This window comes from Asterias amurensis, chromosome 1, assembly GCF_032118995.1.
Source record: "Asterias amurensis chromosome 1, ASM3211899v1".
Classification (NCBI taxonomy): domain Eukaryota; kingdom Metazoa; phylum Echinodermata; class Asteroidea; order Forcipulatida; family Asteriidae; genus Asterias; species Asterias amurensis.
In genome coordinates this window covers 9,589,648-9,616,517 of record NC_092648.1, presented here as the reverse complement: position 1 = coordinate 9,616,517, position 26,870 = coordinate 9,589,648, and the positions used below count along the sequence as shown (strand labels likewise).

The 26,870-nt window shown below is 37.3% G+C and overlaps 1 protein-coding gene across 1 annotated transcript; it reads right to left on the bottom strand.

The window, feature by feature from the left end:
- Positions 1–4: 4 nt before the first annotated feature.
- LOC139944890 (adenylosuccinate synthetase isozyme 1-like) lies at positions 5–25,366 on the bottom strand. The gene is made up of 12 exons (XM_071942051.1): positions 25,152–25,366; positions 16,496–16,598; positions 14,955–15,068; positions 13,821–13,878; positions 12,126–12,233; positions 11,644–11,725; positions 10,190–10,316; positions 9,355–9,509; positions 8,558–8,682; positions 7,437–7,534; positions 6,501–6,650; positions 5–4,968 (listed from the first exon to the last, which is right to left on the bottom strand). Exons 1-12 carry the CDS (start codon positions 25,269–25,271, stop codon positions 4,916–4,918), a joined length of 1,293 nt encoding a protein of 430 aa, XP_071798152.1. The 5' UTR covers positions 25,272–25,366; the 3' UTR covers positions 5–4,915.
- Between the last annotated feature and the right edge of the window lie 1,504 nt (positions 25,367–26,870).

Below are 26,870 nucleotides of genomic sequence, written 5' to 3'. Positions count from 1 at the left end.
TACTTCACATTTTTAAAATGAAAATCCACTCTGCACAGGTATATATTTACTCCTCATATAATATGCTTGAATAAAAAAAACCATGTTACACCGCTACTACTAAAACAAATATCCAACCTGGGCCAACAAAACTCATCAGACTGTCTATAAAATATTCCAAATTAATCATCTCGGTACTCCCTTTCTCCCCAACACACTACTGACAAACATTTCATAAACAATTTTATTTGGGGTGTCGTTCTCTGGTCCGAGTTAAGTACTGTATACTTGTTGCCCCCCCCCCCCCTCCACATCCCACAAGTTCAGCAAAATTAACACAGGTAAACGAGTCGTCCCACAAGTCTCTTGAAAAAAGGTATCTGCTCCAGAATGTGTGGGTCACGGGTTCGACTCCCACCAAGGTAGTATGCCTGTGGTGGTTTTTTTAGTGCAAAACTTGGGAAAGCACACACAAAGTATCCAGAGCTTAACACACAGTGGAGTATAGTAAACCCCCAAAAATCTATATTCCCGATACACTTATTATGTCTATTAAAATCCCGGCATCTTTGGCATGCTAAATATTATGTGATGTTCCCCTGTAAAAGGCCAGTATATATACAGCAAGCTGTAATCCAATATAATGTAAATGTGAACATGTTCAGAGCTACTGTGAACCATTAATTATCAGTGTGTTTGCTGTCACCTTGCATGTACAATTTCCCGTTTAGAGACGCATCTTTGCCTTTTGTTGTCTTAGCTTCAACCGAGGAAAAATCCTGATACCTTAAAACCCTAACCATACTGACCAACATATATCTTAAAATTCATAAAAATAAAACTTATGTTTTTTTTTCTTCTAAAATTCTTGTAAAGGCACTTCAGTAAATAAATTCTACTACATCTATAACACTTTAACCCATATATATATGTATAACAGAAAAATCTATGAAGAATTTGTAGTTAATTTGGTATGAAGTGTGGCTCCTTTTTCAAGCAAGGACAATAAGAATAGTTATATTCTTAATAAAGAACCATACTATTTTCATTCTACTCGCACTATTTGATTACATTTAATTGAATGGAAGAAAACCCAAAAGGCAGCATAAATATAAAGCATTGTAATTTTAATTGATCATTAGTCATTCTTGAAGAAAAACACCTACATTTTTAACACATACACATTGCCTCCTAATAAGGAGGCAATAACACTGAAAGAAGCAGCTTACAGTGGAATTATGCAGACCCTTAACATTGAGTAGTTTCAGTCTGAAATCTCATTGAGCAAACTAACACCACTAGGATGCGGGTAAGACAGAATTACCAATCCTTCAGAGAAAACTTTCCGTCTGAAACACCATAAAAGTCAAGAAACTGGCGTGTGAAAACAGTCATATGGGAGACTTTTAGACGGTCCTTTTTCACAGTTTTTGGAAGTAGTGCGCATGCTCAGACCTAGGCGCGCAATACTGAGCATGTGCGTGCACGCTCAGTGCCGCAAAAAAGGACTGTTATGTCTGCTGCCGCCAGCATTATAAAAGTCTCCTATTGCTGTCGTTTATCATACTGCAGCATTCAAAAAACACAGTACCAGTACATGGGCTTTTTTAAGGCCCTAGAATTTATTTTTTTCTGCCATGTATTTTATCAGTGATGAACCTTCAACTTATCACAATAAACCTTGCCATGTCTAAAACATGACTTGTACATGTATTAATGCGATGGATTTGGCATATATGGTATTTAAAACTATTGACTTCATAGCTCTACATTGACCCCCCCCCCCCCCATGAACATAACCGCACAGTGATTGTTGTTTTTCAGTCTGACATTTTATTAGGTGAATATAAGTAGAATTTTTTTCTGATCATTAATTTACTAGAATTAAACGTGCAAGCTTTAGTTTTATTTACTTCTTTAAATTTTCACTTCATTTAGTGTCCAGCACCTAGGAAAGTCATCTGTGCACTAAACCAAAACATCTTCATGATATCTTAATGGTGCATTTTGACTGCAGTAATACCAGATTGTTGAACAAGGAATCCCTTTGTGTGTACCCAGTTTAACAAATAACAACATTGTGGGGACCTTCCATTGTGGAAAGTCCACACAGCCTTGTGTTTGACATTTTTGGGGGTTTTTATACACGAAGAAAACAATGATAAAGTGGTTTACACCTTTACACTTGGCCAATTCTAAATAAAGTCACAAATATCATGGATTTAATTAGGCAATGGTCAATTACAGTTGGGTTAGTTATTCTAACACATTTTCAGCCGATTTGGTGAAAATTGATGTAGAGTTTTAGCTGAACTGAATCTTAACAGTGAATTTCATTGAAAAGAAAATTCCAAAAAAAAACTGAAGACATTTCATCCTGTATGATTTGTTTTCATTTGTATGATATTATGTTGGAGTATAACAAGTAAACAGAGCATTGCACACTGTGTTAATGTGGGCTATTGAATTCTTAACAGCAAAGGGAACACACTCAAGTATCTAATCAATTTTACCACTCTACAAAATTCCCACACTGGAACATTCCATAAAATCTAATTAATAAAAAGTGTGTGAAATAGTTAAGGATTTGTTGTTTGTTAAACCTTTTAGAGACCGTGCTTTCTTGATAATCACACAATATACCAAAATATTAAATTGATAAAAACATTTCATTTTGAAATAACCATTTCAAAAGGTAAAACATGATTTGGAATAATAATATAGCGTAAAACTTGATCTCTAAAAGGTCAAACCCTAAAGAATAATGTAACTAAGGTTAAGAATAAAGTTGTTAGGGTTAATGTTTGTGTTAAAGACGCTGGACACTATTAGTAAATTGTCAAAGACCAGTCTTCTCACTAGGTGTATCTCAACATATGCATACAAAAACGGACCTGTGAAAATTTGAGCTTGATTGGTCGTTGGAGTTGCGAGATAACTATGCAAGAAAAAAACACCCTTGTTACACAAAGTTGTGTGCTTTCAGATGCTTGATTTCGAGACCTCAAATTCTAAACGCGAGGTCTCGAAATCAAATTAGTGGAAAATTACTTCTTTCTTGTAAACTAAGAGGGAGCCGTTTCTCAAAATGTTTTAAACTATCAACCTCTCCCCATTACTCGTTACCAAGTAAGGTTTTATGCTAATAACTATTTTGAGTAATAACCAATAGTGTCCACTGCCTTTAATGGTTGAATTTAATAACTATTTCAAGAGGTTTTACAAACAAAAGCAAAAGGGTACATGAGGAAATGCTACCATTTCAGAGTATGTATACAAACACTATAACAGTGTTGGGTGTTAAAGCCATTGGACACTTTCGGTAAACAGTAATGTCCAAGGCCCACACTTCGTGTGTCACAACTTTTATATAAAATAACAAACCTGTGAAAATTTAGGCTCAATCGGTCAACAGTCGGGAGAAAATAACGGGAAAACCTACCCTTGTTTCCGCACGTTTCGGCGTGTCATGATATGTGTTTAAAATAAATCTGTGATTCTCGATATCGAGAATTGATAATTGTTTTAATGTTTTCTCAAAAAGTAAAGCATTTCATGAGAAGTCTTTCACCATTACCTTCTGTAAACTCTGTAAGTTATTTGTAAATCTGTGAACTTTTTTTCTTTTTTTCTGAACCAAAAGTGACCAATGGCTTTAATTGGATTAATTCAACATATTCGAATGGTAGACTTTGTTTCCAGCGCATATTAAAGCAGTGTACATGGGAGCCCAAGGTTTGACAAAATGTTCTAATGATGAAACTTGCACAGTTCTAGACCACATGGTTTTGGGGTCCATTTGAAAACCTGACCATTTTAAACTCAATTGGATTGCTATAATCTTAGTAAACTGATGTTGAATGATTACAATATTATTCAAATATGACCATAAAAGTGATTAATAAATTGTTGCATTTTGGGGGGAAAATACAGACATGTTACTCATGTCACTATCAAAAATAAAGACATAAATGCTTATAAAGAATGGATTTAGTTCCATTACGTTTAACATAATATTTTAAAGGAACAAAACAGTTTAACTTGATAAAACTACAAAAGCCTAAACAAATGGTTTTTCATGTTTGTGGAGTTTTCTTAAAGTAAGCAACACAACTGACACTGCAAACATTGCCTGGTTTTGATATAAAGTTTCTTATCTGTATATCACAGATGTATTGGATATTCCAGTTCAGGTTTCTTTTCATTTCAAACTTCATTTTTTCTTTAAAGTGTGTTCCTCTGTCTCCACTGTATTATTTTCTTTTCAAGAATATTTGCGTTTATTTATAGCATTGTATTTTCATCCTATTTCAACAGTTGTGTTTGTCCACTAAAATGGACCATTGTCCTAAACTATCCAAGTTTATGTTGTTGGAAAGTTCAGTTAAGTGATTGTATAATGAACTTCCCGTTTCAGTTAAAACTCTTAATTTCATTGGAACTCAAAATATACTCAAAAGCATTTTAGAAGAAAAGTCCTACATGATTGTTTTCTCTTCCATTCAATTTGGATTTTAGAACCAGTTAAGTATGCATTTATGAAAATTCCCATTGAAAGTTGAAAGTTTGTAAATTTGGAAACAAAATTTGCATGTGATTTTCAGCAATTCCAATGGAAACACTAATACACATGTTATTTCATGTCTGTATATAGGACAGGGGAGCTGTACAACCGGAAAATTATTATATTAAACTATTTCAAAGTTTGGCCAATGCAGTCAAGTCCCAACCCCAATCTCTGTATGCTAGTATATAAGTAACCAAAAACTCACCGTTCAACCAAAACTACCAAAACCAGATTTGTAAACAACTTTCCCAGTAAACAGAATCATGAACACAAATATACGAGTGCCCACAAGTAGAAGACCAGAAGGTTAAAAAGTCCCTGCAAATGCTGAGGTAAGAAAAGTCAATTCAGGAAGGAAAAGGTTATCGCTCAAAACCGTTTGATGATGGATTCACGACTCTTTCCAATTCCAACCCATTTCACTGCAATCAAAAAAAGATTTATGACAAAAGTTTAGTATTCTTCTTTTTACCAGGCCAAAATTATTTTACATTAAATTGTGTGTTTTTAAGTCGTAAGATTGGTTCACACTTTAACGCAATTTTTACGAATGAAAAAGCAATTTTGTTTTCCCTGAAATACAAGGAAACCTGCTCTGCTTTTGTCTGCAGAATGAACTGAATTTAACAGTGGCTTAGAAAGAAATACAAAAAATAGAAAAATAGAAAGATTGGTTGCATGTATATTGCCAGAACAAAAAACAGTGATACAGGATGGTAGAAATCTAGCAAATGAGTGGCAATTTTACAAGCAAATTTGAAAAATAAGTCAAGCTTATGTGTTTATTATGGCTAACAGGGTCGGCGTAGCGGTCTATTTGGCAAGTGTTGCATAATTCACCCTTAATCAACACTTTGACCCAAGCTTTCACCAGTTGGATTTTCTTTTGAAGCCAAGAAAATATGAAGCTTATTGGTTTGCTTTTAATATCAAATTTACAAAAACTTACGGCCTGCCATGATAAAAAGGTCAACTATCATCCCAAAACTGTGTTGAGGTGTGAAACAAAGGCATTATAAGCTATCACAAAAGCGCTAGTGGAATACGGAAATATATATAGTGCTTCTGCATCCCATATCGAACGAGGCTGAGCTGATTTTGGGACGCAGACGCACTATATTGTCCATATTCAACGAAGGCGTGTGTGATAACAAATTTGTCCGTATTCCACGAGAGCGCGAGTCATAACGAATTTTTCTTCAGCCTCATTAAAAGTCAACCTCAAAGTTCAAAATTTTAGAGTGTAATTTTATGATGAACAGCATGCAGGCTGAACAGCATGCAGGCTGAACAGCATGCAGGCGCAAGGTTTAGAATGTAATTTTTTGCACTAGCCAAATGTGGAGCATGGTACATGTACATTGACACTCACAATACCCCAAGTGCTATGTAAAAACTGGGAGTAGGCTATGACTTATTATCACACTCCGGTTCGAGAATCTGATTGGAGGATTAGCATGTACTGGAAGATAATATTTTAAATAACACAAACATGTATGCTAGCTTTCTAGCTAAACATACCAACTACCAGAATGTGCTGACTCACCAACAGGATATTAACAAGTTACAACTCGTACTTATTTTCCTCCTGCAAAGTGTTGCTAAGATTCTCTATAACTATGTGATAACAAACATTAATTTGGGCTGTGCTGCCATGAATTCTTCCAACACCACCTTTCCTTCTTTGTATTGTTAAGAATAGGGTATTGCGCGAGGTGCGCGTCATTCGTTCGTATCTCAGGAATGCTGCCTACACTGAGGGCATTATGCGACTAAAGCGTCATGAAGTTCCATCTGTGATGCCACGCTATTGTTATAGTGCTCTATTATATCTTGCTGGAATGTTGCGATGTTGTTTAAAACGTACCCATGCTGCCATTTGTGGAAAATACTTGAGAGACGGAACAATAGCATGATGTCACAGGTGGAGGTTAACACTGCTGAATAAGCTTACCTGGAACACCAACTAATTCCTCCAGCTTGAGAACATATGCCTGGGCATTGGGTGGAAGATCTTCAAAGTTTCGAAGCTGTTCTGTGTTACTCTTCCAGCCTGGCATGGTGATGTATTCAACTTCTACTTCCTTCAATACATCTTGGTGAGCTACAGTCAGAGAGGTGAGTAAATGAATGGCATCAAGGATTAAATACACAATTCAAATCATGACACAGATGTATAAAATGCTTACCTGTCTGCAACTGTGGCCAAGACCACAATTTATTTACTGTTTCAAACAAACTACTATTGAAGGAAATGTACAGGGCAAAACTGCATTTAATTAATAATCAAGATGACAGTTCATGGAATACAAATTTATGGGCATCAATTAAGGCACAGGTATAGTACAATATACAAACTGCTTATTTGGGTTGGTAAACAGTATTATATCAGTATGTTTCAAAACAATACTCCATTTGTTTACCAACCAGTATTGGCTATTTGCAATAAAACATGCTCCTTTACTTCTCCGAGGAGAGGTCAATTTCCCTAAAAGGGTCAACTAAAACAAAATACTAAAATCTAGGTGCATAGCCAGTCGAGACCTTTAAATGACTGACGTGAATGTAAAAAACATTCACCAGCTACACACAAAATACCTTCTTATGCTGTAAACACAGGCAAATACAACGTTAACCGTGCTACTTTAGAAACCACACTGAAACATTTGTAGGGGTTGTGTGGCAGGCACTGCGGCAGGAGGACCAAACCTTGTCAAACTTTTGTTGGCCTCTAATTGGAAAACTGTAGAGAAACTCTGATTTGTAAATCGCACTTTACAAAATGAGGATGGAAAAGTATGTACTCTTCCAAAACACAATCCCTTTGAAGGTAGCAAGAATGGAATGCTCATGTTTGAATGAGGGGGCAACACATTGTTAGAGTACTAACCTGGGAAGCACGGCAGTAATTTTCCCTGATATCGATAAGCCACTCCAATCTTAATTTCATCCAAAACATCCAAGATGTCAAGCTTCGTCATTGCAAACCTAGGTACAAGAACATCAACAAGGCATTCCTATTAATGTACATGTAACCAATAAAACAAACAATGTTTCTAAACATAAACTTCATCTGAAATACAGTCCAAATTGAAGAAATACAGCTTGAGGACCCTGAAATCACTATTGGTTTAATATTCCGATTGCTGCTTTATCTGTAATTATTATGTGTAAGAACATGCACAACATTCCAGACAAACTACAAACAAATTTTTACAGGTTGGTTGTATGGTGTTGTTTTGAAAACTAAAATAACTCTTGAAAACAAACCAATGATGTACTAATTCCTGCCTGGGCAAATGGTACTAATTTTTGCTACAATTACTTGAATTGAATATTTTGTTTTATAACACCCCTTACAAATATTCTACCTTTTCATTGGTTTACAGCGCGTCACAAGTATGTCTTAGTTTTACTAGAAACGGCGGCCATGTCATAGTGCACCGTTTGCCGTGTGATAGTCCGACTACTATCACACGGCGTGCAGTAGTCTTTTTACCAACCTCGACTCAAATGAGTTGTGCACCTGTGTAACTGAAACGCGCGTACGAACGCTACGTGTACGAGGATGATAAATAGTCTGTTGGGGTGTCATAAAACAAATGTTGACTGCTTTTACTCATGCTATGGTTAAAACTCTAACTCCCTCTGTGATCCTCGGACCGTTCCATTTTCCCTCGGCGCCATTTTCCCTCGGCTGCGCCTCGGAAAATAGAACGCTCTGGGGATCACCTCGGGAGTAGTTTTAACCATAGCACCCGGAGCAGTCAATATTTGTATAATAGTTTTTTCACCAAGCAGTTGGTGATAATTACTCTTCAAAATTTGTACAAAGGAATGCCAAGTCAAATAGTGCGGTCCTATAACAGCTCAATAACAGCTATAATATTTTTCATACAACCAAGTGGCAAAATGAGTACAATATAAAAGTCCACTATCATTATGATTACAAACATTGCCAATCTTCTATTAGATTTCTATGGTTTATAGTCACAGTAATTGTGTACTTACGCACTGAAGCCATTGATCATGTTGGTGTATCTTAGTAAGACAGCATCCAGCCAGCCACAACGCCGACGTCTCTTAGTGGTCACCCCAAACTCATGACCACGCTCTTGTAACAAATCACCAATATCCTAAAACAAAGGTTACAATTATTGAATTAAGCATTGAACATTCACTATGAACTGCACAAGTTTAGTACTTGACCAATTTCAAATTTTATCGTGTAAAGTTTGCGTAACATATTAGGCACAACAGCTAACAAATAACAATTCAACAGAATAGGATTTGCAGTGAAGAGATCGTATGTCATGACTGAAGTATTGCATACATGTTAAATCTTGACTAGCTTGAAATCCACCTTCTAGACTAGGATTTGAACAAACAATCCATTGCATTCTAGAGCAGATGTCTCAACCACTAGACTAGTGACTAGTGAAGTGTTCTGCCTGAACCTGGGTTCAGGTACCAGACTTGTGTCCTTGAGCAAGACACTTTAGCCCTAAGACTTTTCTTAAAGTGCTTTGTCTCTTATGATCTTAAGTCTGTGTCCGGTGTAATGTTTGATGATGCACATTAAAATGGTTTTATTTTTGTTTTGTAAATGGGTTCCATAATTAAACAATTTAGTTGAACTGTCATTCAATAAATACTGAGCGCTTTAAGACACCAACATGTGTAGATCAATGTCATTAAGAACTGTGTATTATTATTGTTACTGATATGAGATCAGACATCTGTGTGTGATTTTTTGTTTTTCTTTTTCTTAATCAGAATTAAACATATTAATGAAAAACCTTACTTACATTAGTGAGCTCCGTTGGGAATGCACCATCCCCTACTCGCGTTGTGTAAGCTTTCGTTACGCCGTAGACCTCACCTATATTTTTAGCTGGTATCCCGAGACCGGTACACACACCACCAATTGAGCAGTTGGATGACGTTACATAAGGATATGTGCCTGTGACAAAATGAATATGCATTAGATGATGTGGGCTTTACATGTATATTACAGAGCCTAGGATTTTACACTAAAGGCTTAGCTTAAATTAGGCATTTTCACACCAATGTCTTATGACCAGGAAATTACGTACATCTGACTCAAATTCTCAGGGCAGAGTAATGGAGTGTGGGTTAAAATTCCAGTCTTGACATTAATGTCCTCGTTTAAAACGTGTTACAACAATTACTTCCTATCACCACAAGTAAATGGGTACCTGCAAGGTTAAAGATTAATGATTTGGATAATTAGTAAACTTTGAGAGTTGAGATAAACAGGGGTCTGATGAATAGGGATTACAATAGATACTTGTTAAAAACTTTTGAAAGCTATTATTATTGTAGACCTTATGCATTGACGTCATCCAGGCGCCATTTTAGAGGTAAAATGATGACAAAACAATAAAAAAACACAAATTTGTACGCGCGGCGCACCAATCACCAGCCTCTGTGTGACCTCTAGGTGAGGGCACCCTACTGATATTACATCATGTGCATGAGGTATATTATTTGCTATGTTAGCTAAATCATTTTGTAAAGCTTCCAAAAACCTGTTTAAAAAAAATAATAATAAAAATGTCACAGGTCTATACAATAACATAAGTGCAGATTTATTTCCAATTTAATTTAAAAGCAACAAACCGAAGTCAATGTCCAGCATTGTAGCATTGGCGCCTTCAACCACAATCTTTTTAGTTCTGTCTTGCAAGGCTTGGTACATGAAATAAACAGTGTCTCCAACCATCGGCCTCAACTTCTCAGCCAATCCCTGAAGGAGAGAGAGTCAACAAATACTACATTAGATTAACCCTCATTGGATTCATCATCCTACTCTACACAACAGTTACAGCAGGTTGACCAACCGTCATATTGAGTTGAAATGACTCATTAGAGCGCCACCTATCGACAGGAGTAGGACAGGTATGTACAACTGTCCGGGCACAATCACACTGTCACAAGAGGGAGTGGTCTGCACAATTTTTACACTTAGTATATGATGATTATCTTTTCCAAAATTTGCGCAATTTGACGACAAATCCATACAGGTACTTATACCGGTAAAGTTCATGATCCACATTATTGGCGATCCTTACGCTATTTTAATCTGTTTGAGTGACCAAATGATTGATTGTGGGCAACTTAAGAAATCACTTACATTCCAGTTCCTCGATCAATTCAATATTTATTAAAGTTTGCTTTAAGTACTTGTACCACTGAAGTTTGTTGTGAACTCCCTTGGTCACACAGGAATCGCGGCGTGCAATCTCTATTGAGTTATTTATTGCACACGCAAACTTTTAAACGCTGGTATTATATCATTCAAAACCATATGGATGATATTATACAGTCAGACAGCAGCATGGTATTTGAACAATGAGTGTTTATTAGTGCAATTTAGAATATGTTCACGAGTTGAAAGATATAATGTTCCATTCAACGAGGCGAAAAGGTTAAAGGAACACGTTGCCATGGATCAGACGAGTTGGTCTATTAAAAGCGTTTGAAACCGTTTGTTATGAAATGCATATGGTTAGAAAGATGTTTTAAAAGTAGAATAAAATGATCCACACAAGTATCACTAGAAATTGCACGGTTTTCCTTTTACGTCGCGAACTATCACGGTCGGTCATTTATGGGAGTCAAAATTTTGACTTCCATAAATGGCCGACCGTGTTAGTCGACAGGGTAAAAAGAAAACCACGCAATTTCGAGGCATATTTGTGTAGATCATTGTATTCTACTTTTACAATATCTTTCCAACCATATACATTTTACAACAAACGGTTACAGAACGCTTTTCAAAGACCAACTCGACCGATCCAAGGCAACGTGTTCCTTTAAATGGAACCTTCCATCTTTCAAAACAAAGTTGCCTCACAACAACTTTTTTGATGGAGTACATAGACCAAGCGAGGGTAAAGATTGTTAATGTATGGTAAGCAACGTGTGCACCCATTTGGTGATGCTGCATACTTCCAAGGAGTTGGGGATGTTACAGACCCAGTCAATAGTGTTAGGTGCTTTGATACAACAGGTTTAAAAGCTGCTGTTAAACACCTGTTTCATTGTAACTACTTAAAACAACTACTTTTTACCTCATATCTCTGTAATTCTTTTTCAACATCCACTTCTAGATCAGGAAACATCCGCTGGTATATACCCACAAGAGAACGGAATCTTTAGGGAGAAACGCAAAGATTGTAAAAACTCAGATATTAACTTGTAGTTTTGTTTACAGTATGCATCAGGGCAATCTCTACGTTATGATGATTACGTCCTAATGTTTGATAACTAAATGGATGAAGCCCTAAAAATAAATGCGTTATTAGAATACACAACCTTAAGGATCCAGGTTGTGTGGTCCTGCTAGTTGTTGTTCTGTTATTCCCTTTTTAAAAGAATTCTAAAAAGTACAAGAAATATAATTTTAAAATTAAATGCCAATGATGACAACTCTCCACACATAATATGTGTCAATTTTGTTGAAGCAAACTAATTTTTTAGAAGCAAACAAAGAAAATCTATACTTAATCGGTCAGTCTGAGAAATTGAATTTATTTTTAATGATTGAGCTTACTTTTCAGAGAAAGCACCATAATCAGCCATTAGATCACATATTCTAAGGCCAGAGCGACTTGCTTTGGAAGAGTATGTTGGACCAATACCCTTCTTTGTAGTTCCAATACTGTAGAGAGAAAAGAATGACAATCAAATATACAATGTATGTCTAAAATACAGGTTTAGTACCTCCATAACAAGTTATGTATCCATATGTTGAATTTAATTGATGTAACTACAAGACAAAACAATATTGTTTCAAAACAATATTGTTTCAAACCTTACACCAAAAAGTGAAAAGCACTATACTTGGACCTTTCAGAGTGCTGCAGAAAATTAAATCTACATGCTACTTCAGTGGGATTCAAACCCACACCCGCTGCATTCTACATTGTCTTCACCACTAGACCACTGACACTGAGCAAGCCCACAAGTCATTGTGAGCGATGACTGAGAGTGTCTTGACACAGTCAATGATCGTTTGGTGGGGCAATGCAACAGCCGATGACCGGAAGCGTATCAGCCGAATTGTTCGAACCGCTAGTAAAATCATAGGTTGCCAACTCCCATCACTTGATGAACTGTATCTCTCTCGAGTTAAAAAAAACAAGCCCTTTCTATAGTAGATGACATGTTTCACCCGGCACATGACCTCTTACAGCCCAATTCAATTAAATCTGGTTCTAATCGTACTTTACAGAGTTTGAATCCCACAGCTGTTTGTATTCTTTATGAAGGATTTTAATCAAATGTCTATTTCTGATTTAAATTCAATCATGCTGTTTTTATCTTTCCTATTCCACCTGTATATTGTAATACTCTTCATAATAGTTATATTCGATGTATTTTTGTACAACATATTTTTAGACCCGCAAAACCAAAATGCATTTCACTGTACAATTTTATTTACATGTGACAGTAAAACATTAATAATACCGATGACAACAATGACACAATTGTAGCAATATTTAGTGAGGTTCTAATACGCCTCTAACAGAATGTAACATTCCAAAAAATGCTTTCAGTTGTCATCAAATTTCTTTCAATTGGTGTCAAAAACTATCAGTTTCCATGAAATCAGACCAATAAGTTAATTAAGTTAAGAACAAATTGGCCATTGTATGTTCAAATTGGCCATTGTATGTTATTTTTATTCAAATTTGGACTTGTGTTATTGAATTTAATTGAAATGGTTTATTGAAGAAAAAAAATCCTCGCAGCCTAAGGCCGAATTAAGACAGTTATGAAGTGAGGTTTTGAAGTAATAGGAGTACAATCCAGACAGTTTTGTGAGAATTATGCTTTGCAATTAGTGAAACTGCATTTCAATAGACCATGTTATTCATTAACAGATTACAAAAGAGCCACAGAGCCAAGACTTCTTTAAGACACAATTTGTACACATAGAACATAGAACAATTTGGAAAACATATAACATCCGACATTTCAAGGAGATTGAGAGCAAATTCGAACCCAGTAGTGTTCAGCTGTTAATTTCTATATATTAATCAGCTGTTAATAATTGAATTTGTATTGCAATAACGATACAAAATATATAACATCCTTCGTGTGTAGCAAATTTGCATTATCTTGCCTGCCAGGAAGGGCCCTGGAATGCACATGATCTGGTCTATACTGATTACAGAATTACCATTATCAATTAAGGATTGTCAATTTAATAAGACAAATTTGACCCGTACGTTGAGAAACAAACCTTTTTTTGCCCTTTTCTTTTTCTTGCAGACCATCTACTGACTGATGAAAATCAAAGACTGAAAGGGAAACAGAACACATCAGTTTAATATGTAGCGAGTCAATTACATATAGAGAGTGTGTTACCAATCACCATGGGGGTTTCCATTCTTAGAACTACCATCAGCAGCAGAAAATCCTCAAATCGTAATGCGTTATGCGAAGTGCACATCCCATAATAAATGTAATTGCATGCTTAAGCAATGCACATAAATTTCACAGTGCAGTATGCAACCGATACATAGAATTGTGCGGATTAGCGTGTATTTTCAATTGCAAGCCTTGCTCCCTATGCATTACGCACACGGCATGACAAACACGTTGATTTCCAGCCTAAGGCAATGTAGGGTGAAACCCTATGTGTCTTAATGTCATCACTAGAGGGTTTTTAATTAAAGAAAACTGAAACCTTTATGAAGAGGGAAGGGTTTCAATCAGTTATACAACTTTTTAATCTCTAATGGGTTACATATCTCATTGAAGAAAGTATCTTATCGTGGGGCTTTCCAATGTTTTATGTTTCTAGATGTTACCTTGGGGGGAGGGTTCCAAACGAGGTTACATTATGCAAAAACTGGGACAGTTTGGATTATTAACAAGGAAATACTATCCCCTGATCGGAATAGCTATTCCTATAAAGGTAGTATTATCCCCTGATTGGAATATCTTGATTCATATAAAGGTAAAATGATCCCCTGATTGGAATAGTTTTTGGTTCTTACTAGGGTAAAAATGTACCTAATTGGGGTAGTTTGGTTCCTACATGTATCAGGTAAAGAATACCATGACTGAGATACATGTAGCGCAAATGACAAACCACTGGGATTTCTACTTATATGTAACATTCATGTACATGTAACATTCATCAAAATATATCTCAATGGGAAATTGAAAAAGAAATTTGCAAAGCCACCTTCATGGTTTAATGAATGGTGAATCAAGTAAAGGTAGCTTAGAGGTTTTAAATTTCTGTTCACTTTTTAGAAAGATGTTGACTTTCTTTAAGCCCTTTAAGGTGTGAAACGATTTGCAGTGTTATTTTTCATGAGGGTTGAATAACAACTCAGGGGCGTTATACAGAGAGCTTTACACCAACCTAGATGGGCTCTATCGGATACAAGCAGACGACTCGTCCAATCCTTAAGGCCCTTATTGGATGCCTTTACTCCTTCCTCAAACAGCCCTGGTAAATGTACAACCAATCCATTACCTAGGAGAAGAAAAACAAACAGTTAGAAAACAAACATCCAATCTAGTCACTGTCTATAGAAATCTTCAACCCGCCTTAGCTGCGTGTTCCGCAATAAAAATTGTACATATCTAAAATTATTTCAAGTGTGCGCACTCAGAAAATCAATAAACAAAATTAGGAGCAGGACGTGTTGACAAAGAAAGTAAAGGATTTTCAATAAGTTAATAATCTTGGATTATACTTCGCTACAGATTAAATCTATATCTAGACAAGACAGGATGTCAGCCAGTGTAAATGTGTGCATGCCTTTTGAAGGTTATATCATTCATTAATGTTTGCATAAGTTAATTAATTCCAGGAATTGTTGGCTTTCAGATTAAAACTAATCTTAATTATATGTTCCCTTGATAATTACAAATCTAATACTTCGTCATTAAGTGTGTACCATGTACCATGGCAGAACAAAAACAATTCTTGGCTCACCTTCAAAATATTTCCAATTCTCCAAGGAGAAAAAAAATGATGTTAAATAATGCAGCCATAAAATTGTTCATGGCTGAGATGCAAAGTTGAAACATTCTGTTTAGTTTCAACTGTCTGTGTTTGCTTGTTTCATTTCTATTCATTCAAATAATTGTGTTGCTGACGCCATTGAACATTTCCATGTGTACTTATTTGATGATGCATTTCACAATGTGAACATGGGGGTAGAAATTGCCTTCATATTTTAAAACTACATTACACACTTGTACACTTGTACACTTTAGTACTTTTTGTGCATCTGCTGCATGCACAACATTTTGGCTACTGCTGGCTCCAAAGCTGGTGACTTTTATGTGTAATCTTACCTCAATCCATTAATTTCAAAAGCATTTCTTTGTGACATCAACTGATCCAGACAAACTGTCGATTAATTCTATCCCAGTTTTGTTAAAATTGCTTTAAAGGGGGACTGTCCTCGTGATCATAGCACCCCTTGGCTGTACAGGGAAATATGAAATCTAAGCCAGTTGCTTCAAAAGAGCGCACGCTGGCCATTACATAACAATATGATAATAAATCACAACATCCTCACAGATACCCTTTACTAAGGAAAATCTCCTTGCCCTTAAACGAATGAAGGTTCAGGGGGCATGATCCTACATTACATGTACAGTACATGTATGACCATAGCTACGTACACTTTGCCCTTCCATTCTTTAGTGACTAGCCAGTAGGGTCATTTTATTAGTAGGCCAGCTTTTTCACTTCTGTAATTCCATAGGTATAGTTTCCAACACTGAACTAGCCAACCTGACCACTTGGAGAGAATTTGAACTGGTCCCCAGACACTGATTTCAATTCTCTTTGCAAAAACTGAATCAGATCTGGGAAGCGCAACATAAATACTGTATACCCAGCTACATGTACATGTATGTTAAAAACAACCTAAATAATACACTAACCTATAACTGATTTACAGTCAGGGTTGATGATGCCACTTGGCAGAAGATGGAAGTCATATTCTGTGCCGTCCACAACAACAGTATGCCCTGCATTGTTGCCTCCCTGAAAAAATATAAAAATATTGGTAAATGTAAAAAATTGATCAGTTCCAGTCTGAAATCTCACTCATTATCAAATTCATACCAGTCCTCCAGAGACAGCATTTCTATCCACCCATCTAAGTCTAGGTTATCTACATGCAGTTACCACAAATCACAATTGCTTATTTTGTTATTTGAATTAAGCATACTACATGTATTGAAAGTGTCTCTTCCCTATCCCTGTCCTACATGCTCTAACCCTCACCTCCTTCGGTTAATTCCCTGTGTAGGTGTGATCTCATGCATTCAAACAATCTTTTTTAGAGAGCTGGGAAATTGTGGCGAACACCCACAACTGAGGATATAACGGACCAATCACACGCAAGAAATCACCACACGTGAGACAAAAAAGATGGCGACCCAATAAAAAAGATGGCAGCCCAGCGCAACCTCGTCCTCGAGGGGGCGAGGTCGCCGAGTGCAAGTGGAGGGTCGTATCTTGCAGTGCCTTGGGTAGGAAGTTGACACTGATTTTAATCAATACAGAAGTTGAGTTGTGTTCTTTGCATACGCGCTCCGCCTCAGGACTTCAGACGAGAGGATGGAGCCTGAAGCCAAATCCAAAGCTGAAGCCGTGTTTGAAAAGGGCCTACAATGTATGTACATGCACTCCGAGATTTGAAATGACCCTCAAATCCAATGTATCGAGAAACTGTCCAGTAGAGTTGTGGATAGTGGGCTGCTGCAAACTATAACATTTTGGGGGAGAATAATATACAAAAATAATTCCAACAAAATTTACATAAATATGCAGGTACACATCTGTACAAGTTTGTTTTACAAGTTTTATGGATTTTTCTAAACCATACGGATTAGACAGTAAATGTTTTCCGAGTTGTATGGTTGTTTGAAACATCACCGATTATTTCATCCCTTTATGAATCCTCCAGGATGCAAAATTATAGCATTAAATGTAATTTTAAACCTGGATTATTGAGTTGTTGTCTTGCTGTGCAAAATGTTCAGAGCTTCTTCACCTTGCTTGAATACAGTTTTGTCCTCCAATCAATCAAACGCTTAAAGAATAACAACGAAGCGTTGGGCCTGATTAAATTTCAATCTGTTGAATCAATAGCTGTCTTGTTCAACACAAACCCTTCTCTGCCAATATTAAAGCTGTTTACTACAAGTGTAAGTATTACATTTTTTTTGTTTTCGTACAGGGGAAAAAAAAAAGTCAAAATTAATTTTGCTTATTTCGGTTCTACAGTGTAAAATCGGAAGGCGCGCTCCGCGAAACAGAAGATCTGGGGCATATCATTGGATAAAGTTGGTTTCTGCCTAGCAATATTTTCCATTTGGGGAATGAAAAATATTATTTAAAGCATTGAGAAATATTTCAGCCATTGTTCCTTTGAATTGCCCTTACGTCATGTCATTTGAGGAGCCACCTTATCTTCCCAAAGTTGTCTAACATAAGACCTGTACAATCAAAACACTTTCAGCAACTTGTAAATAACTCCGATGGCAAGAGACAGAACAAACTTTATTTTTGTACAACATAAAACACAATGTCAACAGATTTACATTTACCTTACGCAGTTTGAAGATAATGATAGTAAAAAGCTTCCCTTAAAATATTACTTGCTGAGGTGCTATGAGTTTTTTAGAATTGAGTTAAAAACAATTTCACCAAGACACAAATATTATTTTAGCATGTACAATGTTTTTACGTGACTTTCTTGAAAGCATTTCTTTGTAATTTCTAGTGTTTTCTCAAAAACTTGACTGAAACCTAAACAAGTAAGTAGAACTTATTTACCGTAAAACCTAAATAAATAAATGAGTCGCAGGGCTGTATGCTTCGTTTTTGAAAGGGCAAGGGCACCAAGGCATTTTCTTCTTGGTAAAGGGCTCCCTATGATGAAATTGCAAATTTGTACGGGAACATTTCAAGGGCACCAAGGCAATGACCAGGGGACACGGAGGCAATCGCCTTCGTTGCCTCCGTGAAGTATCAGGCCTGGAGTCGGTAAAATAATTATCATCAGCCAACCAAGGGTTTTGAATTTCTTACGCTATGATGGACCCTGTGTTGTAATTTTGTGTTTACACATTTGTGCAAAGACGGCTACGTGGATGGTGCAATCGCAACAGGCGTTATCTTCAACATCAAATTTCACTTACACACCCTGGTTTTTTGTTTACGCACTGATCCTGCCTAAAAGCATCATCTCTACCATTGCTGAGCTCATTCAGTAGGAAACTTATTTGTGACTTGTCTGTTGAGAAACAAAGCACATACACAAAGGGCTGCCGGTTTAATAAGATACGCCTCCAGATCGCTCATTAGAATTCCACTGACTCATCTCCGACTTGTCAAGTACCAGTTGCCATTATAAGGCCTTGATTATCTGTTAGTGAATTTCCAGTCAAATGGAGGCAAGGAAAGACTTAGTTGGGCGTCAGTGCAATTTAGCTTTGAAAGGCCATTTGCAAATCAATCCAATCACTAAAATGTCAAAATGTCGAGTTGTCAATTAGGGGGTAAAAACCTCAGTGTAAATCTCATCTGGGAACTGCATGCTCAAACTACACTGCTGTACACATACATAGGTACATATATTGAACAAATTTTTAAACATGAAACAAAACTGCAAAATCTCAAACTGTATCCTAAATCTTTGAGCTTGACGGGGAGAATTGTTTATAAACTTGCCTTAGAAATCTGATTTGAACAGATGGGTCAAACAATCAAACAATAAAGTTGGTTCTTAGTAATAACTTGCATTTAAAAAAAATTAACCTGGGTTGGATTTCACAAAGTTGGATTTCTAATGATGCATTACTCGTCCTAACTTAGGACTAGCCGTACGTTTTTCATATCTCTTAAGACTAGTCCTAAGTTAGGACTAGTCCTAACTCTTTGTGAAATCGTCCCCAGCACATGTATACAACAATGCTCTGATAAAGATGACCAATGCTATATTAAGTCAAGGTCAGCATTACCACCATGTCTTAAATTCCTGATCTGATTTGTTGATTAGATTGGGTCTACATCTTGGTCTCTCTTTGCAAGCAATCAAAGGATATCCCAACTACCATAAGAGTCAATTACCTTAATGCCCTTGATCTTTACTTGAATTCAACTCAGGAAAACTAAAATGTCTTATATGTACTGGACAAATTCAACTCACATTTTGGTAAGATGGGATGGACATGTTGTCCTAATAAAAGGAGAAGGACAAAGGCTACGGGTGTACATAACATGTATAAGACAGGCACTCCAAATCTCCACAATGCCAAGTTATGAATTCCTATTTCATCAAGGAAACACACTACACATGCACATCATGTTTAATGATAACTTTACAAATGCTCTGCGTATGAGGTAGATTTCATGCCAGTTATATGCAAGTATAAATTCTAGCTCAAATGTCTTTAAATTGTCAATTTGTAAAGGTTTGCTGAACATTTTCATCAGCGCACCATATGCTTTAATTTATACCATTATGACATTGCAAGGAGGACCTGGCTTACTGGTTTAAAGCCCTAGCCAATGGAGAATGGGTAGACATTGAAGACGGAGTAACAGTATACTTATAACAGTACAGGGAAGAAAGAGAAGGAAATGGCGCATATCCACAAGGAGGGCTTCATCCAACACTGAAAAAACACATCCAGAGAAATACACATAGAATATCGATTTGCCAACACTTGGCATTATTGGTTATACCCTTACACTAGTGTATGATTTAGCTCTGCATTCTCAGAGCATTTACACAACAAATCCACTACTCAGGAAGTTATTCCAACAACTGACATCATAAACGCTAAAATAAAGAATGCATGGTTTGTGGGTTCAAATCCATTACCAATAAATTATACGGATTTAAATTTTTAAAAACTTTGTTTAAATTTGTTTATTTAGTTTTCACAGAAAATATTAACTTGGTAACCTGTTCCAATGATACATTAACTAATTAACTTTTTGTTTAAGGCTTTAAAAAGAACAAAATAAACAAAATGTGAAGGAAAAAGGTTAAATTGTAGTCATACCTCTGACTTAGAATGATTTTTTTATTTGTCAAAGTCTTTGGCAAAATTGAAGTGCAAGACTACATAAAAAACAAATATTTCCATGATTTCAGTCTCAAGATCGTGCGATCCACTGCCATGTGTTGTATCTATCGACTTACTGACGGCGAGCGCACAAATAACACACAATGGTGCGATAGAAAGATTTTTTCCAACGTCAACACCTCATTTCAATTCAATGCACAGTATACACTGCTTGTTGAGTGCAATCTTTGGGTTTGCACAATTTGCAGATTGCTCACAAATTTGCCCAATTGGCAGCTTGTAGCTGCCATACATGTACGTTCTGTACAAAGCACAAGCTCGAGAATGCTCACTATTTTGCCCAATCGGCAGAGATAGACCTGATAGGTTAGTACACTTCTTGATGCCTAATTCGTTGTGCAAACACATGAACACACAAGCATGGAAACAAAGCGGAAGCCGAAAAGCAACAAATCAGACAATGTAACTCCATACTAGCTAGCAACATCTCATGCTAACTTTACAAGAGTTTAACATCGACATGTCTGAGGGATGAATTGAATCATGCAAGTAGGGCATTTTACATACTTGCCAACTTTAATAAAAAGAACAAATGTGCATTCACAAATTTCTGACAAATCAACGGAGCACTATTAGTAAGCTTGTCTTCTTGCGAGTCTATGAGCATTTTTCTAGTCCTCGTCAAAACTTTGTCCCTCTAGTCTATCATCGGCCAAATGATGAAGACAAGTAAGCACAATGGAATATTTATGAGGAACTATTGATAAAGAAACTTGGCGCAAAAGGGATTTGTTGAATAAAAACAATCTTTAAAATTCCTTGGTTTACATACCTAGGATTTCAATTTGTACAGCGCTATGTCTTATGCCTCTTTTGGAATAGTGGTACATTATAAACACTGTTTATTATTTTATTTTTGTTGTTGTCTATGGAGAACAGTTGCATTTAATTGATCCAGAAATCAGTGTTGTTTTATAACATGTCATTGACATTGCATTGTTTTAAAACATGTCGTGACAGAATGAGCATGCAGCAAAACAGTATTGGATCTACCGTTAATATGAAAGGAAACCTTTCACATTCACATTTCTGGGAACTGTTTTTGAAGAGGAAGTTACATGTACCACCTTTTGCAACTGTAACTGGTGGTGACTGAAGTTCTGTTATTACCCGCAATATTCCATTTTCGAGCAAAGGATGTGTAAACACTGTCTTGTAATTCTATGTTTTAAATAATTTTTTTAAAACATGAGATTTTTCAATAAACTGCCAGTTTCAGAATCTTACTTCCTGATGCACTACAATGACTGTAAAATGGATGCATAGTGCATGCATGTAGGATCTGAAATCTCAAACACTTAGCATTTAATGACACTACTGTAATTGAATGGTATGGCATTTCAATCTTTCTACCTGTCCCATTTGAAAGGAACGAAACCTTTTGAAAGCTTGTATGGATGGTGAACATGGACAAAACTATCTTAGACTTTGAGTTAAGTAAGTTGAACGCTATTGTAGTGTGAGATCTTTGTCAACTTACATGTCATGCATGTAGGTCATCTACATAATGTAGACTAAGTTGCTTATGGTGAGGCAAGGGTTTAACAGTTTAGGGTGGAGTATTGAGGTCCAAAGTGTGGATGGTGATGGTAAAATTGGACATTGCGCTAACGAAAAAATGAACGCTGGCTTTAATCAAAGACAACCATGGAGCATGTTACCGGGTCTAGCCCCCGACTCATGTGTCAAAATCAAATCGCAATTAAAGTGCTTCCCAATGCCAGGTACTTCCATACAAGGCTGTTTGTTGATCGATACTGGACAAGAAAAAGGGTAAAGAATAGAATGCAGCCAGCCATTAACGGCAGAGATGAGCCCGCAATTTCATAATATTGATGTGAATGGTCGTGTGTGACACAATTGACCCTCCAACCAGGTAGTTGGATTATTTTAGTAGTCATGGCAACACGATTAACTGAGTAGCTGAAATACAGTAGTCGCGACTCGAGTAAAGCCCTTTTCACACGACAAAGTCAAACTAGGGTCCTTGGTCTCCGGTGGCAGTTGTCTTGACCAAGGACGTTGGTCAAACTCAAACAGGACCTTTCACACGGCGCAGAAACCAACATCCCATGTCTCAGAACATTCGTCTTTTGTGGTGCTAAAGGTCAACATTGAAAACTTGCTCTCTTGAAGGAGTCGTGCACACTCTCAAAGGTTTAACGTTATCATATAACGGGGTCGAACATCTTGATTTTCTTGCACCATGTGTTTCTTCTTGCGCGCATGCGTGGTAGCTCCAGCCACACCAGGGTCCTTCGTTATGCAAGTAATTTCCATTCACACAGCACACACGGATGCTCGTGGTATAATTTTCACAACGTTGTGTTTTTAAGACGGAGGTCTGGACCTTGATCTTAAAAAGACCAGGGACCCGTGCCTATTTAAGCAGAGGTACCTTTCACACGATGTGGATTAAACAACGTTGTGTTCTTTAGACCAAGGACCCCCTGCTTATTTTCCTCGTGTGAAAAGGCCTTAAGCAACCAATTTATGACTATGACACTAGTTGCACAAGTCGCCCAGCACTAATGCACAATTAGATCAGTCACGCAGTATTTAGTTTGGACCTTTGAAAGTCATTATTACACCTACTGTCCATGATAGATTACCAAAGGATTGTCATGAATATTCATAGAAATATGAGGTTTGATCGCCATGGTCTCCACGAACAGAGCAGAGCAGACCTCATAGTTCTTGGAGTAGGTCATGAGTATCTTGGACTTTGACACAAGACCACCTCAAAAAGAGTCATTAGAGCCAGAGGTACCCACGAAGCTTGGACAGTTATTCAGAAAATGGTGGCAGGAAACGAAAATCTTTGCGTAAATGTTTAATCAGGGCGTAAAAATCAAATTCTTTATTATATACTTTTGCGGTCTTATTTTTATAGTTAAGCACCTGGGAGCATTAATTGTAAGTATGCAATGGATTTGGTCCTTTATTACTATATTATTAGTATTATTATTTAAGAGGGTGCTATACAATTTGCGGTCAAATATCCACCCGGACTACTACCTAGCCCTACTCCCTCCGCTTCTTGGCCCTATGCTCAAATCTCTTCAGGATGTGAAAACATTTCCGTATTGAAACACATACATTCATGTCAATTGTTTTTGCATTTGGTTTCAACATTGCTGCATTCTGACTTATTTGGTAAAGTTGATTAAATTTTATGAACTATTTTGCACAAAAACCACTATAGATGCCATGATATTTGTTGATGTGCAAGCGAGTCGGGTAGTCTTTGAATCAGTGCAGTATTCTTTGCTCACAGTACCACCGCAGAGTGTAGCAACACATACAGACTAGCGAATCAAATCAGCACTCGTGATGCAAATGTCGGACAACTAGTACAGCGGACAACTCAACAGCTTCACAAGCGGTTACTGACGCGTCAGTGAGAGAACTCAACGGAGTTCCAAGAAAAGCTGACAGGTAAATGACTGATCTCTGTACGATATTGACGACACTCAGCATGCTCAGTCAGTCAGTCTGATCAAAAAGTTTACTTGTCTTGCGATTGGAGACCATCCATGGGTAGCACACAGCCATCGAGTTGTGATGACCAGTCAATTTGTCTGACCCGTTGAATTGTCAGACTGTCGAGTTGTCCGACAGACAACTTACTCTCATGCTCCCTCTTGATAATGCGCATCGATAAACATAATGGCACCGACGGTGTTCGAGCGATTGCCAGCAGAATTACACCAAAATAGGAACCCACTATTTTAGTTAATGTGCCCAATGGGCAATGGTAAGTAACACAACTGTGGGAAAATATATCGGCATAAATAATAATTTCAACCTCCTGGAGAAGGCATCGGGCCAAAAAGCGGAGGGAGTCCAGCGTATATGACACTATATAATTGGGGCTAAGGGTCTGCAGGTGGAGATAGTGGTACGGTATTGCTACAGCATACACACAGGCTATGGCAATTGCTATAAATGCTCATGCACGTGAGTTGCATGTTGGGGGCATAATCAAGATGGTTGAAATTGTAAACAAAGTGTGTATTCTAATTCTTGTGATATAACTCTCACACAATTGATTGTTTGAATCAGTGTTTGCAATCAGGAAATCATATAAATCTGGCAGTATTTGTATCTAAATTTGTGTAGAGGAACTCTACAATTACAAATCATGTAGCCAGTTATATTTCCCGTTTTCCACAACACACACAGACTTGCACTTGCAGCATGCAGCAGGCCCCAAAAATAGTGAAGGGTTTATCCAAATCACCCACAAACCATGGCCTAATGGTAGTTACAATTTTAATGACTAATGGATGATGAGTCAAAGCGAAATGGAGATAGCATGAAATAATCAGAGGTCGTGACGGTCATTGGACGTATAAAGGACTGGATACTGTGTGTCGTGGAGGACCGCAATCACACGCACTAAACACATCTTCATTCAAAGTTAACTCACCCCACACCGGCAAACCACATCAGCATCTGTCGAAAGAAGATCCACCAATTTGCCCTTGCCTTCATCGCCCCATTGAGCCCCAAGAATAACAACAACTTTATTGACAGGTTCGGTACGCATTTTGTTGGATTTTGAGAAACTCTTTTCTAAGTAGTCGTAGGACCTACACCCATTACCAACTCAACTATCTCTCTATGTGATGATCAACAACACATTGTAATCTGGTAATATAGCGCGCGTAATACATGTGCGTAGCGCGGGGTTTCTACTCATCAAAAGCGCATGCGCAGTGTTTCATAATACTTCTCAAGATCATTTTATTTTATTATGACTAGCGGGATGCCGCGCTTCGCGCGGCACCCCGCTAGGATATAAAAATCCTTTACACAAATATTTCGAAATGTAGGTGAGGGTGTTATACGCCTCTCTCAATATTTATGCATGGCGTCATAATTCTAACCCAAAATGAAGCTATTTCGCACGTCCACCACTACTTGCAGTGGCTGCGCCCACCTTGTTTTGGGTTAGACGACGTGCCTAATGCATCTAGAAACTATAAGGCTCCCCCGTGAGCCTTATAGGGGTCTAATATGTTGGGCCTCCCTAACGTTACACGTTTTTCAAATCAGCGTTGATAGGTGAAACTGACCGTTAGCCAGCAATAACTAAAGTTTCTTTTGTACTACACCACCAAAACTTTCTCCACACACTCAATATACATTCATAATGCTTGATTTCCTTTTTAAAAAACTTCGTCAAAAATGACATTTTTACGTCCCACGATACATGGCGTTGCTACAGCACTATAAGTAAAGCGAGTTTTTGGAACATGCTGTGTGCCACAAATCTAATTTATCTACTGTTTTTTTTTTTCTTTTTTTTTCGGGGGGGGGGGCGGGGGCGGTAAGAGCGTATGCCTCTTTTTAGTTTATTTTCATCTGAATTGGTCTTGTAAACTTTCTGGTCAATAGGCTGCATGTATAACGGGAGCACTTAACGTGAACGTCAAAAAAGTGTTTTGCAGGCAGAGATGCCAAGTCCAGAGGCCAGCTATGTGTGAGATTTTTCAAAGCTCAACCCCCATCCCCCCGGAAAAAAAAAATTGCCAGTTTAAGAAGGCCTTTTTAAATCGCCGCCCAACTTTTTTTTTTATCAATAAATAAAACAATGTGAATGTGGACAAAAAGTGTTTCAAAATGCATCAAAAACCTCCTCAGAATAATTAAAACTCACTTGAGGTACACAGGAGATGTTGATGGTTAATGTGGAGGTTCGATTGTGTCAGATTATATCCTTCCAAACTTGAAAAAAATAGACTAAAAATGATGTCCAAAATCAATCGCTCACTTCTTCTGCCTGTTGTGTCTTCGCTAGGGGAGCGCATTTCAACGAATTTGCTAAAAGAATCGGAACAAACTTGTGCGCAATAAGCGTTTTGCGCTCTGCCGAATTGTAGCTGAACCTACTGGATGAGCAAAAGCGTGCGCAATCTGCAAATTTGCGCTCTGTTTGTATAAATTTTGTACAAAAAATGTCGTTAATTTATTTTTCCCCGATCTCGCCCCAATAATGGTTGATGTGCGTGTGAGCGTGAGGCAGAGCCCAAATGCGTGAGTCTCACTCCTAATGCGTGAGACTTGGGAGGTCTGTTTTTTTTTTTTTGTTTTTTTTGTCACTTTGGGCTTATTGCATCTCGCGAAATTTGAACGACAAACGACA

Excerpts from the sequence above, each read along its gene's own strand:
- LOC139944890 (XM_071942051.1), bottom strand. The coding sequence starts at position 25,271 with ATGCGTACCGAACCTGTCAATAAAGTTGTTGTTATTCTTGGGGCTCAA. Across the intron at positions 10,317-11,643 it reads AAGAATTACAGAGATATGAG|GGATTGGCTGAGAAGTTGAG; the intron begins GTAAAAAGTAGT and ends TCTCTCCTTCAG. Across the intron at positions 7,535-8,557 it reads ATGATCAATGGCTTCAGTGC|GTTTGCAATGACGAAGCTTG; the intron begins GTAAGTACACAA and ends TCTTGTACCTAG.